The sequence below is a fragment of the Thamnophis sirtalis genome, unplaced genomic scaffold, assembly GCF_051295495.1.
Source record: "Thamnophis sirtalis isolate CommonGarterSnake01/CBP01778 unplaced genomic scaffold, rThaSir2_p1.2 scaffold_4, whole genome shotgun sequence".
NCBI lineage: Eukaryota > Metazoa > Chordata > Lepidosauria > Squamata > Natricidae > Thamnophis > Thamnophis sirtalis.
In genome coordinates, this window is record NW_028261384.1 from 138,199,491 (window position 1) to 138,215,980 (window position 16,490).

The window sequence follows — 16,490 nt, forward strand, 5'->3', positions numbered from 1 at the left end:
TCCTTCGCTAAACTGAATATTTTTTTCGGCTTTAGCAACAGCTGCCGGCATTCAGTCTGCAACTGATGGATGATATTTGAAATTGTTGAATTGTTTACGCAGAGATGCGTTTATAGCGGCCTCTGGCGAGTCTAGACCCTGATTCTGCCTTCTGGATTGCTGATTGCTGCACAACTCACGCACAGACGACGTTTTCTCCTTTTAGGTGCTTGCGTGGCCTACTTCCTGACCAAGCGGCGTGAATATCGGAATTCTCTTAATCCGTTCAAAGGGCTTAAGGAGAAAGAGGAGAAGAAATTACGCAGCAGGCGGTATCGGGTAAGCCTTAGCAATTCCATGCATTTGGGGTATGTCTAATCCAGTGAAAAGAAAGACTTGGGGGTGACATGATGGTAGCCTTCCAATATTTGAGGGGTTGCCCCAAAGAAGAGGGGAGGGGCACCTGTTCACTAAAGCTCCTGAAGACAGGAAGATGTCCGGGTTCCAAATAGCATCCAAAAGTAAATCAGAGTCCAAGGCAAAGTATTTATTAAGACAGCCATGTTGGCACATCTGGGAAAACCCGAATCTGAAAGCTTCCCGTTTCCCCCCCACCCAGTTGAAAGTTTAAGATCTTGTCCCCCACACCCACAAACCCATCACACGGTCCAATCTTCCACTGCCAATGCTGGCAGTTCCACCCATCCAGTTCCGGTCAGGTGCAAAGGTGCAGAGACAAAGGATGACCTTGGTTTTCTAGAAAGAATTTTGTTTTGGCTACCTACCATCTCACTCCGTACAATCCCCCCCTCCCATTTTCCCACGATGGAAAAGGCGTAGTAGAATAATAGAAGGTGTGGCAGGTGAAAGATCCGAGAGGAATATGGCTGCAGGCCTGACAGAAGAAGGAGCAACGGATGGAAGCTAATCAAGGAGAGCAGCAACCAAGAACTAAGGAGAAATTACATGAAAGGACAATCAATCAGTGGTTAATTCAGTAGTTGTGGGTTCTCTATCACTGGAGGTTTTTGAGAAGAGATTGGAGAACCTGTTGTCTGAAACTGCATAAGGAGTTCTTTTTGAGTAGGAGGCTGGACTAGAAGACCTCCAAGGTCCCTCCCAGTTCTGTTATTTTGTTATTTTTGTCCACCCTTCTACAAAGGGTGGCTCAGTGGCTAAGAAGCTGAGCTTGTCGATCGGAAAGGTTGGCAGTTCTGCGGTTCGAATCCCTAGCGCCGCGTAACGGAGTGAGCTCCCGTTACTTGTCCCAGCTGCTGCCCACCTAGCAGTTCGAAAGCACATAAAAATGCAGGTAGAAAAACAGGGACCACCTTTGGTGGGAAGGGAACCGCGTTCCATGCACCTTTGGCGTTTAGTCATGCCGGCCGCACGACCACGAGGACGTCTTCGGACAGCGCTGGCTCTTTGGCTTTGAAACGGAGATGAGCACCAATGCCCCCTAGAGTCGGGAATAACTAGCACATATGTGCGAGGGGAACCTTTACCTTTAAGCCTTTTTACACATATATCGCATCCAGTTTCGGTCACCACAATATTAAAAAAAAACAACGTTGAGACTCTGGGAAGAGTGCAGAGAAGAGCAAACAAGATGATTAGCGGCGAAAACATATAAAGAACGGTTGCAAGAACTGGGTTTAATCTATTGAAGAGACAGACTAGGGGTGACATTGGAGAGCTTGCACAACATTTGTCTGAAATAGTAAAGGGTTTCTGGACTGAGCAGGGGGTTGGACTAGAAGACCCCCAAGGTCCCTTCCAACTCTGTTATTTGGTTACGGGTGATCCAATAATGATTCCTTTATTACTTAAGGGGGTGGGGTTTGATTGCGTTTTAAAAGCCAATACAGATTTCCACCGATTTTATTTGAGGACGTCCGTTAACCCAAATGTTGAAGCTGGGGAAATTGCACCAATAATATTCCACCGAAATCTATCGAGAAAAAGCCCTTTCCCCCAAAACAAGACAAGATCTTTATATATATATATAAATAAAGGGAGACTAGTATAGATCTATTTCAAGCTATTTAGCTCTCATCAGCTAGCCATACCCTTACTGGGATTTGAACCTGGGCTATATGACATACTAGGCAGACATCTTAGCCATTAGGCCACAGGCTCTTATCCGTTATCAGCCTAATGGCTAAGAAGTCTGCCTAGTATGTCATATAGCCCAGGTTCAATTCCCAGTAAGGGTATGGCTAGCTGATGAGAGCTAAATAGCTTGAAATAGATCTATACTAGTCTCCCTTTATTTATTTATCAGCACAAATAAAAAAACACAAATATAACAAAGGCAACAGTAAAAATGTTGGGTTTCTGTCGTGATGGACTCTTGTGACGAGCCGATTGACAGATGATGGAAGCAGTTAGCTTCCTCCCATAATTGGGGCTTACCAGGGGTTGTAAAAATCTAATATATATATATATATATTTTCCGGAATTTGTATTTTATTTTCATTTTCATACACTCACATGTATACACCATACAGTATTAAACAATAATTGCATCAATTCCTCTTGTCAACAATGCCCCAGAAAATGAAAGCCCAATATACCTCTTCCATTCTCCATACACCTCTTTCTTCCACCACCCTCCAACTTTCTATCTTCCCTCCATCATCCCCCTCTACCCTACTTCCCCTCCCCCTCTACCTCCTCTCTCCAGAACCGCTCCCCCACTTCCTTTTCGCCTTCCCTCCCCCACCCTCTCTCCCTTCCCTCTCTACCCATCTTTCTTCTTTCCAACTCCTCCTTCCCTTGGTGTATTTCCACTATATGTTAATGTACTTGGCTTATCCTATTTTTAAAGAAAAATTAAAGAAAAACAGTATACATGTGAAGTCACATTGCATTGAGATCTAACACATCGTGTCTAGCCTAATATATATCCCTCCCTCCCCCCCCCGACCCCCCACCTCCTTCCCCCCCCCCCGACTTCCCAGAACCCGTACACGGTATAGATTTTTAACAGACACAGTCTAAAATCTATTGAGAAAAAAGAAATAAAGAAATTAATAACATCTCTACATTGATCTTAGCCTCCTCCTGCTAAGCTAACTTTAAACAATTTAAATCATTCCTGATCTTAAGCATAGGCTAACTGGAATTTCTTGGTCCCGTATTTATTTTGTATGTAGTCAATCCATTTTTTCCAGCCTCGTTTATATCTCTTATTTGAGTGATCTTTAAGATATGCCGATATTTTGGTTCTACCACAAAACCGCGGAGGACAAAATCGCGGTCGACGAAAGCGCGCATGTGACGTCATCACAGCGCGACGGAAAAGATCGAAAAAGATCGAAAAATGTAAAAATAAAGCTAAAACCTTCCCCTAACCCCCCCAAACCTAACCCTAAACCTAACCCTAAACCTAACCCTAAACCTAACCCTAACCCTAAACCTAAACCTAACCCTTAACCTAACCCTAAACCTAACCCTAACCCTAACCCTTAACGTAACGAAAAACCTAACGCTAACCCTTAACCTAACGCTAAACGTAACGCTAACGCTCTAACCCTAACCCTAACCCTTAACCTAACCCTAACCCTAACCCTTAACCTAACCCTTACCTTTATGTGAATCGGCTTGCTGTAATTTAATTTTTATTTCAATTTTTCGATCTTTTTCGTCGCGTTGTGATGATGTCACATACGCGATTTCGTCGAGCGCGCTTTTGTGGAACGCGCTTTTGACGGGTCACGGATATTTTAGCCATCTCGGCGAAATTTGTAACTTTCAATGTCCATTCTTGAGTTGTAGGCAGGTCTTCCTTCTTCCAGTATTGCGCCACCAACAGTCTTGCTGCCGTTATTAAGTGCAGGATCAAGTTAGTCTCTACCGCTGTAAAGTCAGTACTTATACCTAACAAAAATAACTGAGGAGTAAACTTTATCCTTCTTTTAAAGATATTTTGCATAACCCACCATATTTTTATCCAGAATGCCTTAACCTTTTGACAAGTCCACCATATATGGAAATAGGTAGCATCGAGAGAACCACATCTCCAACATTTGGGTTGTAAGACAAGATCTTATTTTCTTTTGACTCCCCCCAAAATAAGCGCTTGGCCTTATTTTCGGGGAGGTCTTATTATTTTTGAGGTGCAGGAGGCCACTTAACCTCGGCCCGCGGCCCTCAGATCAGCTGATCCAGAGAGGGCTGGAAGTTCTGTCTTTGTTTCTGGCACACTGGCTCTTGTTACGGCCGCCACTAAGAGAAGGGGCGCGGGACCTAGGGTTTGCGGGAGCGGCCTCCGCGTGGATGACAGGTGCATGGGGGGGTGGGCCACGTTCCCCCCTTCCCCTCGCCCCCAGGAAATTGTGGTAACCGGCTGCGCATGCGTTTAAATACTGTATTTTTCGGAGTATAAGACGCACCCTTTTCCCCTCAAAAAAGAGGCTGAAAATCTGGGTGCATCTTATACACTGAATACAGCATTTTTTGCCTCCTGAAACCCTGCTCCCTTCACCAAAATGGCCACACAGAGACTTTAGGAGGCTTTCAGAGAGCTTCTGGGGGCTGGGGAGAACAGAAATGTGCGAAAAACAGTCCGTTTTTTGCTCAATTTTGCCCTCCCAGCTTCCAGGAACATTCTATAAGCCTCCTAAAGGTTATGCACGACTATTTTTTGGAAAAAAAATGGGCCCCTTCTCTCAAAAAACGGGCCGTTTTTGGGAGTTCTGCAGAGTGCAAAACCTTTTTTTAAAATTTGCCTCTTCAAAATCTTGTACTCCGCTGCGTCTTACTCTGAAAAATATGGTATTTTAGGGGAGGGCTTATTTTTGGGGGGTGTTATTTTATCACATGCTTTCAAAAGCTCAATTGGGCTTATTATCTGGGGGGGTCCTATTTTTGGGAAAATGGTACAACCCAGTGGTGGGTTCCTACCAGTTCAGATCGGTTTGGCCCAGTGGTGGGTTTCAAAAATTGTTCGAACCTACTCTGTGGGTGTGGCCTGCTTTGTGGGAGTGGCTTGCCGCCCATGTGACCGGATATGAAATTATGAATTAGTACTTAGGTTGGTCCAAGTAACTATTCAGAAACTCTGGCATTGAACCCTGCAAGTCTTCAAGCTGTCAAGTTACAAGATCCTTGCACCCCTAACCCTCTAGAAAAAACCCACAGGGGTGTTCAAACACGACAGCTTTAAGACTTGTGGACTTCAACTCCCAGAATTCCTCCTCCAGTCACATTGGCTCAGGAACTCTGGCATTGAAGCATGCAAGTCTTAAAGCTGTCAAGTTACAAGATCCTTGCACCCCTAACCCTCTAGAAAAAACCCACAGGGGTGTTCAAACATGAAAGCTTTAAGACTTGTGGACTTCAACTCCCAGAATTCCTCCTCCAGTCACATTGGCTCAGGAACTCTGGCATTGAAGCATGCAAGTCTTAAAGCTGTCAAGTTACAAGATCCTTGCACCCCTAACCCTCTAGAAAAAACCCACAGGGGTGTTCAAACATGAAAGCTTTAAGACTTGTGGACTTCAACTCCCAGAATTCCTCCTCCAGTCACATTGGCTCAGGAACTCTGGCATTGAAGCATGCAAGTCTTAAAGCTGTCAAGTTACAAGATCCTTGAACCCCTAACCCTTTAGCAGTGGTGGGTTTCAAAAATTTTTGGAAACTCTTCTGTAGGTGTGGCCTGCTTTCCGGGTCCGCTGGTGGAACCTCTTCTAACCGGTTTGGTAGATTTGACGAACCGGTTCTACCGAATAAGTGCGAACTGGTAGGAACCCACCTCTGGTTCGGCCGAACTGGTAGTGGTTTGGCGCCCTGGATTGCTGGAACCACCAGCGACCCAGGCACTGCCACGCCGCCGAAACTGGTTCTCCTACGGCAGCACCATCTTGTTTTTAGCTTCTGCACATACGCAGAACAATTTTTATTGTACTGTGCATGGATGCACACGAGCGAATCAACAGTAGTGCCTGTTGGAATCGACCCTTGGCACAACTGTTCAAAGTTACAATGGCATTGAAAAAAGTGACTTGTGACCATTCCTCACACTTACAACCATTGCAGTGTCTCCCCGTGATTTAGATGCCTGGCAACTGACTCATATTTATGACGCTTTATCCCGAGGTCACGCGATTCCCCCTTTTGCGACTTTCTGACAAACAAAGTCCAATGGGGAAGCCCGGTTCCCTTAAGAACCGCGTTACTCATTTAAAAACGGCAGCGATCCACTTAACAACGGTGATGAGAAATGGCTCAAAATTCACTCGTTTCCCTTCACAACAGAAATGCTGGCCTCCCGTCTGGTCGTACGTTGAGGACGTCCTGTTTAGCCAAGAGGCAAAAGCATTCACGTTCCAAGCAAACGTCTGTAAATGCAGCCCTGTCGGTTTCATATGAAAAGATGAAATATTCACAAGGCAAATATAAAATATTTCGAAACGTAAAGTAGTTAAATTCCCGCTGATCTCAAGCTTCTTCGTTGATATAGTGTAGTTCTCCTTCTAGACTCCATAAAACGCTGGTCTCTTTGTCAACTCCGCGGCCTTAGCCGTATTTATTTTCAAATGCAAACTTCTGTTTTTTACGATCTCCCTTTAATTGTATTTACCGAAGTGTCCCTTCCATTATCTTCCAGGGCTAATATACAATAAGGCTGGCAGTCTATCAACATTACGGAGGGAAGGAAGGAGGGAAGGAAGGAGAGAAGGAGGGAAGGAAGGAGGGAATGTAGGAGAGAAGGAAGGGGGGAAAGAAGGAGGGAAGGAAGGGGGAAAGGAAGGAGAGAAGGAGAAAAGAAAGGAGGGAAGGAAGGAAGGAGGGAAGGAGAAGGAGGGAGGGAAGGAAGGGGAGTAGGAGAGAAGAAACGAGGGAAGGAAAGAGGGAGGGAGGGAAGAAGAAGTAGGACCGTTGTAAGATAAGATGGATCTATGGGATGTTAAAAAAGCAATCTTCAAGTATATTGTCAACTGTGGGGGAAAATTGTTATAAATACATATTATTAATAACAGTTATGAGATCATATAATTGTGAATGTATATATGAAATTGATAAAAAAAAAATTACAGTGAGATTAAGCCTTACTGGATTTAATTTAGATTTAAGGTGTAGTCCCTTCGCTTGTTGTGACCCGTTAGTGGAGCTGGGAAGCAGAGTCGGACAGTGAGGAGGTTGAGAAGGAACCTGGGCCAGTCCTGGATTCTGGGGAAGGCTTTGATGAGGGTTCTGTGTCGGAGGCAGAGAGGGGGCCGGGGCCGTATGCCAGTTATCAAATGCCTTCGGAGTCGGACATCAGTGAGGCAGAAGAACAGCTGGAGCCTGTTCCCAGTGTGCGCATGTGCAGCGTTGCCAGACGAAGGGAACAACTAAAGAACTGGGGTCGACTTGGGAGTAAGGCCGCAGGTGGACGGTGAATGGCCCCTCCCAGAGGAAATAAAAGAGGAGCGCCAGGGGAGTGGAGTTTGCAGGAGACAATTTAGGTGGACGGTGAATGGCCCCTCCCAGAGGAAATAAAAGAGCGACAGGGGAGTGGAGTTTGCAGGAGACAATTTAGTTCATTCCTGCATCCTTGCCAAGTATTATGGTGTCTGAAAGAGATCGGCCTGGCCACTCGCCAAGGTCAGTAATTGTGAACTATCTTGAAAGACTGTGGTAGAGGAAAGTCTTTGCGGGAAAGGAATTCACCGTAAACTAAATAAAAGGGGTTTATTGGGACGAGGACTTGGCTTCGTGCGGCTGGGGAAACCTAGGTCAGAACAGCGCTTTGCAGTTAACCGCAGAGTAAACATGCACGTAGTCCTGAATTTATGACAGTTCGTTTAACGACCGTTCAAAATTACCACAGCGCTGAAAAAAGTGAGCTATGACCGTTTTTCACACTTACGACCGTTGCTGCATCCTCATAATGAAAATTCGGAACTGACTTACGACGGTCAAAGTGTCCTTGGGGTCCCGCGATCCCCTTTTGTGACCGTCTGAGAAAGCAAAGTCCACGGGGAAGCCAGATTCACTTAACAACTGTGTGATTAACTGAACAATACACTGAACACTGCAGTCGTAAAACGGGCCAAAACTCACTTAACAAATGTTTCATTTAGCAACATCAACAAAGGGGAATCGTCTTGTATTGTATTGCACCCGGGGGTCGATCAAAATTGTGCAATAAAATGAGACCAAGGAGGGGGAAGGTGTCTCCCAACTTGGCAACGTTAAGGCCTGTGGACTTCGACTCCCAGAATTCCTTGCTGCCTGAGGAATTCTGGGAGTTGGAGTCCACGCGATGTAAAGGAGGGAAGGTTGAGAAACACGGCCTTGAAGTCAGTGGGATTTTGAGCTAGTCATGATTGTTCTTTCTTAATCTAGTGGATCTTCCATAGATAATTATCTATTTTAGCAATAGCAATAGCAGTTAGACTTATATACTGCTTCATAGAGCTTTCAGCCCTCTCTAAGCGGTTTACAGAGTCAGCATATTGCCCCCAACAACAATCCGGGTCCTCATTTTACCCACCAACCCTGAGCCGGTGAGATTTGAACAGCCGAACTGCAGAACTGCAGTCAGCTGAAGTAGCCTGCAGTGCTGCATTTAACCACTGCGCCACCTCGGCTCTCAATTTTGGAGCCAGGTCATTGCTGTTATCTGTGCTTCCGTGTAAACATGACAACAACAAGCCGCGGAGTCAGAAGAAAACCACAATTGTGTCACACAGGTTGTGATATCTCCGTACAGGTGGCCTCGTATGTTTTTTTTCTCCTAGTTCTCCTCTCCCAAGGGATGCCCGGGAGAATAATGACCCCGTACATAATCCCTTGCCGAGTGGAGTGTGGGCAACTGAATGGAGCTTAGTGTTTACTGGCCGGATGCCGCTCATGTCGCCAATACGGAGGTTTATTTCCCAGCAAGATATATTCTCATGGTGCCCAGAGAGAGAGAGAGAGAGAAAGAAATATCTGCTTCTACCCAGGATCGAACTCACGGCTCCTGGATTGTGAGGCGAGAGCGCCACCTCTGGGCCACCGCACCCCTCGACCCTCAGAATAGGATAATTTTGCCAAAAGAATAATTCAGCCGCCTCTTAATCATCCAATTCAGGGCCAGGAAGCAAAATCAGGCTTATAATACTTAAGTAGAAAAAGAGCATAAAAATTCCAAAACGAACCTTTTACAAGACGGGATATAATTTAAGTTTTATCCTTTGCTTAAACAAGCAAGGTTTTCATCGGAAAATGTCCCTGGAATCCTTTTACGGTTATTATCTCCTTAAGTTATGAATGGCCGTCTCCGAGAAATAAATTTGATTTTTTCCCCCCTCAGAGTTAGTATGCCTCGAATGACGCATAAGAAGCTTCCAGTTGCTTAAAACAAACCCTCATAAAACTATTATTTTCCCAAGCAGCAGCTCACCTCCCAATTTGTTCCTATGTCCAGGTCGTCCTCTACTTACAACAGTTCATTTAGCGATGGTTCAGAGTTACGACGACGCTGGAAAAAAAGAGATGACCGTTTTTCACATTTACAACCGTTGCAGGATATTTCACTTAAAGGCAAAGGTTCCCCTCGCACATAGGTGCTAGTCGTTCCCGACTCTAGGGGGCGGTGCTCATCTCCGTTTCAAAGCCGAAGAGCCAGCACTGTCCGAAGATGTCTCCCTGGTCATGTGGCCGGCATGACTCAACGCCGAAGGCCCACGGAATGCTGTTCCCTTCCCACCCGAGGTGGTCCCTATTTTTCTACTTGCCTTTTTTACATGCTTTTGAACTGCTAGGTTGGCAGAAGCTGGGACAAGTCACGGGAACTCACTCCGTTATGCGGCGCTCGGGATTCGAACTGCCAACCTGCCTTTCTGATCGACAAGCTGAGCGTCATAGCCACAGAGCCACCACGTCCAACTTTCCCTTAGCAACGTCAATAAAGGGGAATAGTGTTATATCGTATCGCACCGGGGGCCGATAGAAATTGTGCAATAAAACGAGACCGGGGGTGTGCGTTTGTGTCTCCCAACTTGGCAACTTTAAGGCCTGTGGACTTCAACTCCCAGAATTCCCTGCTGTGCGTATAGTATTCCTATATTCCTAGTGTAGATAAAGACCACTTTATCTGTTGTACTTGCCCCTGGGTTGATACACGCGATAGACCGGTGCAAATTCTGACATACCAACTATACCAGTGAAGGCTAACCCTTTTCATCACCCTGCGCCCACCTGCCTGCTGGAAATGGCACGCGAAACCATCCTGCGAGGAATGCACGACCTCACTGTCCTTTGCGCATGATGGAGCGTCAAAACCTGGAAGAACAGCCTTCCATCGCGCATGCGTGAGCTGGCACCCGAACTTCTGGTTTCTGGCGCATGATGAACAGCTGGCTGTTGCGCCTGCATGCATTGGAAACCTGGAGATTTGGGTGCCGGTGCGTGCATGTGCAATGGAACGCTGCTCTTCCGGCAAGTACAACCAACAGTGGTTTGTATCAAACAGTGGTCTTTATCTACAGTAGGAATATAGGAATACTATACATACACATACTACAAGCAGTATCTAAACAAACAGCAATTACAGCAGGGAAGAAACTCGGCGAACTGGAAACACTCTAGCCGGGCCTCCTTTTATTACACAGGCTCTTAAAGGGATAACAGCCAAAAATCCTCATGTCTCATTCCGGTGATTGTTCCAGCTGGTCAGCTCTTAAATTATTACCTTGACATGGTTACCTGAAAGCCAGCTGGCCAGCACACGTGCGGCCACAGGAACGCAGAAGAGGAGCCAGCAAGGCCACACATCCCGTGCAGGATGGCCCTCCATGCCACTTCCAGCACGCGTTCCATAGGTTCGCCAACATAGACCTATACGGTACCTATGCATTTTTTTTTTCTTGCCTAAATAAATTGGAATCTCCTCTTTTTCTTTTTTCCTTCCTTTCCAAGCTCTTCGCCAACCGTTCGGGGGTGGCCCAGTTGTTGGGCTCGGAGGAGCAGCGTCTGTGGCGAGGGGTCACCGAAGAACTGATGTCGGACGAGGAAGACAGCGCCCACGAAGCTGGCGTGTGGGTGGCGCGGCCGCCCCGCTTCCGAGCAACGCCGCTCAGCCAGCTGTGCTACCGTCTGGACGCCAACTCCAAGCACGGCACCAAAGCCAACCGCGTCTACGGACCGCCCTCCGAACGCCTCCCCTCTGCCGAAGTTCAGCTTCTGCCTCCGCAGCTCTACAATCCCCACTTCCAGGAGGAAGACCCCAAAATGGGAACCCCGGCCCACGTACCCCCCCACAAAGCTTTCAGCACCGAACTCAGCTCCTTTGTGGAGATCAAAGTAGAAAAGGACCAGTAAGGACCTTCGGCTCCATTGTACGACGGCCCGCTGAATAAAACACCAGGAAGGGAGCTGGGTTGCATACAGGTCATCCTCGACTTATAACCGTTTGTTTAGCAACCGTTCAAAGTGACCTGGGCCCTGAAAAAAAGCGACTTGCCTCTAAATTTTGATCAGCTGGCTGTGGAGATGTTTATAGCAATAGTAATAGCAGTTAGACTTATATACCGCTTCCTAGGGCTTTCAGCCCTCTCTAAGCAGTTTACAGAGTCAGCATATTGCCCCCAAGAACAATCTGGGTTCTCATTTTACCCACCTCGGAAGGATGGAAGGCTGAGTCAACCCTGAGCTGGTGAGATTTGAACAGCCGAACTGCAGAACTGCAGTCAGCTGAAGTTTACAAGCGTTGTTAAGGGGCAAAAATGGTTGTAAGTAACGTATTTTTCAGAGTATAAGACGCACATTTTTCCCTCAAAAAAAGCATTTTTTGCCTCCTGAAACCCCGCCCCTTCACCAAAATGGCTGTGCATACCCTTATGGAGGCTTTCAGAGAGCTCCTGGGGGGTGGGGAGGGCAGAAATGAGCAAAAATGGGCCATTTCCTCCCCAGCCCCCAGCAGCACTCTATAAGCCTCCATAAGGCTATGCATGCAATTTTTTTTGACAAAAAAGTCCCTTTTAGCAAAAAACGGGCCGTTTTTTGCTTGTTTTTGGGGGGGGGGGCAGGAGCAGTCTGCAAGCCCCCAAGGCTATTCATGCCTTTTTAAAAAAACAGGCCCGTTTCAGCGAAAAAACGGGCCGTTTGTGGGAGGTTTGCAGAGTGCAAAAACTCCCCCCCCCCTTTTTGGAAAGCTCTTTAACTGATTGATGAGAATTAGATTGATCAAGTGCTGTGCCAGCAGAAACAAAGTCTTAGGTGCTGCAGATTGTCAGCGATTTCCTTCTCCAGCCCATGGATAAATACACCTGGAAACATCTACCTGCCTACCAGTGGTGGGTTTCAAAAATTTTTGGAACCTCTTCTGTAGGTGTGGCCTGCTTTCCGGGTCCACTGGTGGAACCTCTTCTAACCGGTTCGGTAGATTTGACGAACCGGTTCTACCAAACTGGTGTGAACTGGTTAGGAACCCACCTCTGCTGCCTACCTACTCTCTCTCCCTACCTATCTACTGTATTTCTCTCTCTCTCTCTCTCTCTCTCTCTCTCCCCCTACCTACCTACTGTATTTGCCTCTCACTTCCTATCTACTGTATTTCTCTCTCTCTTTCTATTTCTCTCTATTCCTCTACCTACCTACTGTATTTTTCTCTCTCTGTCTCTCTCCCTCCCTGTATTTCTCTCTCTCTCTTTCTATTTCTCTCTCTATTCCTCTACCTACCTACTATATTTCTCTCTCTATCCCTTTATCTACCTACCTACCTACTCTCTCTCTCTCTCCCTATCTACCTACTGTATTTCTCTCTCTTTCTCTCCCTCTCTATCTCTCTATCTCCCTACCTACTTTTTTAAAAATTTGCCTCTTCAAAACCTTGGTGCGTCTTATACTCCGGTGCGTCTTATACTCCGAAAAATACAGTAACTTTGTTTTTAGTTCTGTAACTATGGTCACTAAATGAACTGTTTTTGAGGACTCTCCTCACAGTTGTTTATTGACAGTTGAAAGTTACAACGGCCCTGAAAACAGTGGTGTTTTTTTTTTTCACACTGCGCAACTCCACGAAAGCGGCCATTTTTCACATTGAGGACCTTTGCAACATCTCCGTGATCATGGGTTTCAAAATTCACTTAGGACCATCGTTGCCGTGTCCCGGGGTCCCGTGATGCCCAATTCATTTAACAACCGGGTGACGCCCTTATCAACTGCAGCGTTTCACTTAGCAACCATGGGGAAGAAAGGCTGTGATGTGGGGCAGGACTCGCTGCACACCTGCCGCGCTTAACGACAGAAACCTGGGGCGTATTTGAGGTTGTGAGACGAGGACGGCCCGTACAAGGTTTTCTCAGTTGTCCGAATGTGAGTTGAAGAAGGAGAACGATGCGGCTGGATTTGGAAGCAACCTTTCTCTTTGTTCTTTGATAGGGAGAGGGGAGAAGAGTTGCGGCCCACCAGCGGAGCCGGCAGCTGATTCGGACAGTTTGGAAGTTGGGGAGGAAGATGGGCCAGTCCTGGAGTCTGGGGAAGGCTTGGATGAGGGTTCTGGGTCAGAGGCAGAGATGGGGCCAAGGCCGTCCGACAGTTATCAGCTGCCTTGAGAGTCAGACATCAGTGAGGCAGAAGAGCAGCTGGAGCTTGTTCCCAGTGTGCGCATGCGCCGAGTTGCCAGGAGAAGGGAACAGCTAAGGAACAAGGGTCGACTCGAGAGTAAGGCCACAGGTGGACGGTGAATGGCCCCTCCCATAGGGACTAAAAAGGAGCAAAAGGGGAGTGGAGTTTGCAGGAGGCAATTACCGTATATACTCGAGTATAGACCGACCCGAATATAAGCCGAGGCACCTAATTTTACCACAAAAACCTGGAAAAGTTATTGACTCGAGTATAAGCCTAGGGTGGGAAATGCAGCAGCTACCGGTAATGATGTCCCGTGCAGCCGCGGGAGCGATGTCCCGCCTCCTATGACACACGGCACAGTGATTCCTATCATTGGATCACTGTACCAGAGGAGGTGGGACATCGCTATGTGGCTGCTTGCCATAACAAGGAGGAGGTGGGACATCGTTGCAGAGCGGCAGGAGGGGGAGGAAGGGGAATCGTAAGACAGCCCTGCATTACATTAGAACGTGAGGAGGGGGGATGGTGCGGTGCGCGCTGCGCGGCAAACTGACACAGAGGGAGGGGAAACTCACAGGGGCGTCGGGCCATTCACAAGCGTCACCCAGCGGCATGGCCCCGCCCCTTTTTCTCCTCCATTTCGGGCAAATTTTTCACTGACTCGAGTATAAGCCGAGGCGGCTTTTTTCAGCCCAAAAAGTGGGCTGAAAAACTCGGCTTATACTTGAGTATATACGGTAGTTCAATTCATTAGGGGGAAGATCTGTCCCTGACTTCTCACCGAGTAATTGCTGCTACAGCGTGGCGTTTGGAAGATATCGGCCTGGCAGCTCTCCAAGCCTGATAAAGGTCGGTAGTTGTGAAATCTCTTGAAAGACTGTTGGCCGGGACTTTGCTGGAATTGATTTTAATCTAAATAAAAGAGGTGTGATCGGGACCACGAATTTGGCTTCGTGCTTTTGGGACGCCTCGGTCAGAACAGATGGTTCTGGAACAGAAGAGATCCAGTGGATTCCACAGTTACAGGTAGTCCTCGATTTACGACGACAATTGAGCCCCCAAAATTTCTGTTTGCTAAGTGAGATGTGCGTTTAAGATTTTACCACTTTTCTCGCCACCGGTGTTAAGTGAATCACTGCAGTTGTTGAATTAGTCACACGGTTGTTGAGCGAATCCGGCTTCCCCATTGACTTTGCTTATAAGGTGGTTGCAAAAGGGGGTCATGTGACCTGCCCCGGATACTACGACCGTCGTAAATGTGAGTCAGTGGCCAAGCGTCCGAATTTTGATCCTGGGACCGTGGAGATGCTACAAAAGTGGTGAAGTGCGAAAAACGGTCGTGTCACTTTTTCCCAATGACGTCATAACTACGAACAGTCACTAAATGAATTGTTACGTCGAGGAATCTCTGTATGATCATTTAGTGGCCATTCAAACTTACAACGGCCCAGCGGAGGCGAGAAAGGTCGTCATACGGGGCAAAACTCTCTTTTAACAAACGTCTCGCTTAACTGCCGAGATTTTGGCTCCATGGTGGTCGTAAGACCGGGGACTGCCCGTATATTTGTGCCTCCTGAATGTTAGCCGTGACAGGTTTGGGGTCCCGATGGATGACCTCCGTCGCGAATGAGTTACACGCTGGTGGCCTCCTTCGATCTCCTGAGCTGAGCCTTTGGGCTGGATTCCCGTAGATCTGCGTTTTATTTGCAGCAAGATGAAATTGTAAGAGCAAAAAGGATCCGCTGTAAAACCTTTCCGTGGTTTCCGGCGGTCATATTGGCTTAGCGCATCCGACCGAGTGTCTTGGTGAGCCCTGGCTGCCCCCTGGTGGTTCTTCTCAGTACTACAAATGGAGTACAAACAGTCCAAGTCAAGGGGCCTGCAACCTTAAATGCTCAAAGAGCCATTTGGACCCGTTTCCCACAGAAAAGAAAACACCGGGAGCCACAAAACCTGAGCGGGCGTGGCCGACTCGATGTCCCTCACTCCCACCGAGTCACATGTCCCCCCCTCAGCAACACCTACCCAGGTTTTGTGGCTCTGTTTTCTTTTCTATGGGAAACAGGTCTCTCTCTCCCTCCCTCTCTCTTTCCCTCTCCCATCTTTCTCCCACTCCCTCCCTCTCATCTTTCTCTCTTCCTCCCTCTCCCCATCTCTCCCTCTCTCTTCCTCCCCCTCTTACCTCTCTTTCTCTCCCTCCCCCCTCTCATCGCCCTTTCCTTATCACTCATTCTCCTCCATCTTTCTTTCTCCCTCTCTCCCATCTCTTTCTTTCTCTCTCTCCCATCTCCCTCCTCCCATTTTTCTCCCTCTCATCTTTCTTTCCCTCCTTCCCTCCCTTTCTCCCTCTATCTCCTTCTCTCCCTTCTTCCCCCTCATTTCTCTCTCTCCCTCTCTCATCGCCCTTTAATCTCCCTCCCTCTCCTCCATCTTTCTTTCTCCCTCTCTCCCTCCCTCCCTCCATCTTTCTCCCTCTCTCTCCTTCTCATCTTTCTTTCTCTCCCTCCCTTTCTCTTTCTCCCTTTCTTCCCTCATCTTTCTCTCTCCCTCCCTCTCTCATTGCCCTTTCTTTATCTCCCTCCCTCTCCTCCATCTTTCTTTCTCCCTCTCTCCCTCCCTCCATCTCTTTCTTTCTTTCTCTCTCATCTCTCATCTCCCTCTCCCTCCCTCTCATCTTTCTTTCTCTCCCTCCCTTTCTCTTTCTCCCTCTCTTCCTCCCCTCATCTCTTTCTCTCTCTCTCTGCCTTTTATCTCCCTCCCTCTCCTCCATCTTTCTTTCTCCCACTCTCCTTCCCTCCCATCTTTCTTTCTCTCTCTCCTATCTCCCTCCCTCCCCCATCTTTCTCCCTCTCATCTTTCTTTCTTTCCCTCCCTCTTTCTCTCCCTCTCCCTTCCTCCCGTCATCTCTCTCTCTCCCTCTCTCATCGCCCTTTCTTTATCTCCCTCCCTCTTCTCCATCTTTC

The 16,490-nt window shown here is 47.5% G+C and overlaps 1 protein-coding gene across 1 annotated transcript in view; it reads left to right on the forward strand.

Moving 5' to 3' along the window:
* CUNH14orf93 (chromosome unknown C14orf93 homolog) overlaps positions 1–11,350 on the forward strand; it is a 34,598-nt gene extending 23,248 nt beyond the window's left edge. The window contains exons 6-7 of the mRNA XM_087714220.1: positions 206–318; positions 10,876–11,350. Coding sequence (XP_087570346.1) covers positions 206–318; positions 10,876–11,277 — 515 coding nt within the window. The 3' untranslated portion in view covers positions 11,278–11,350. The remainder of the gene's footprint in view (positions 1–205; positions 319–10,875) is intronic.
* The last annotated feature ends 5,140 nt before the right edge of the window (positions 11,351–16,490 follow it).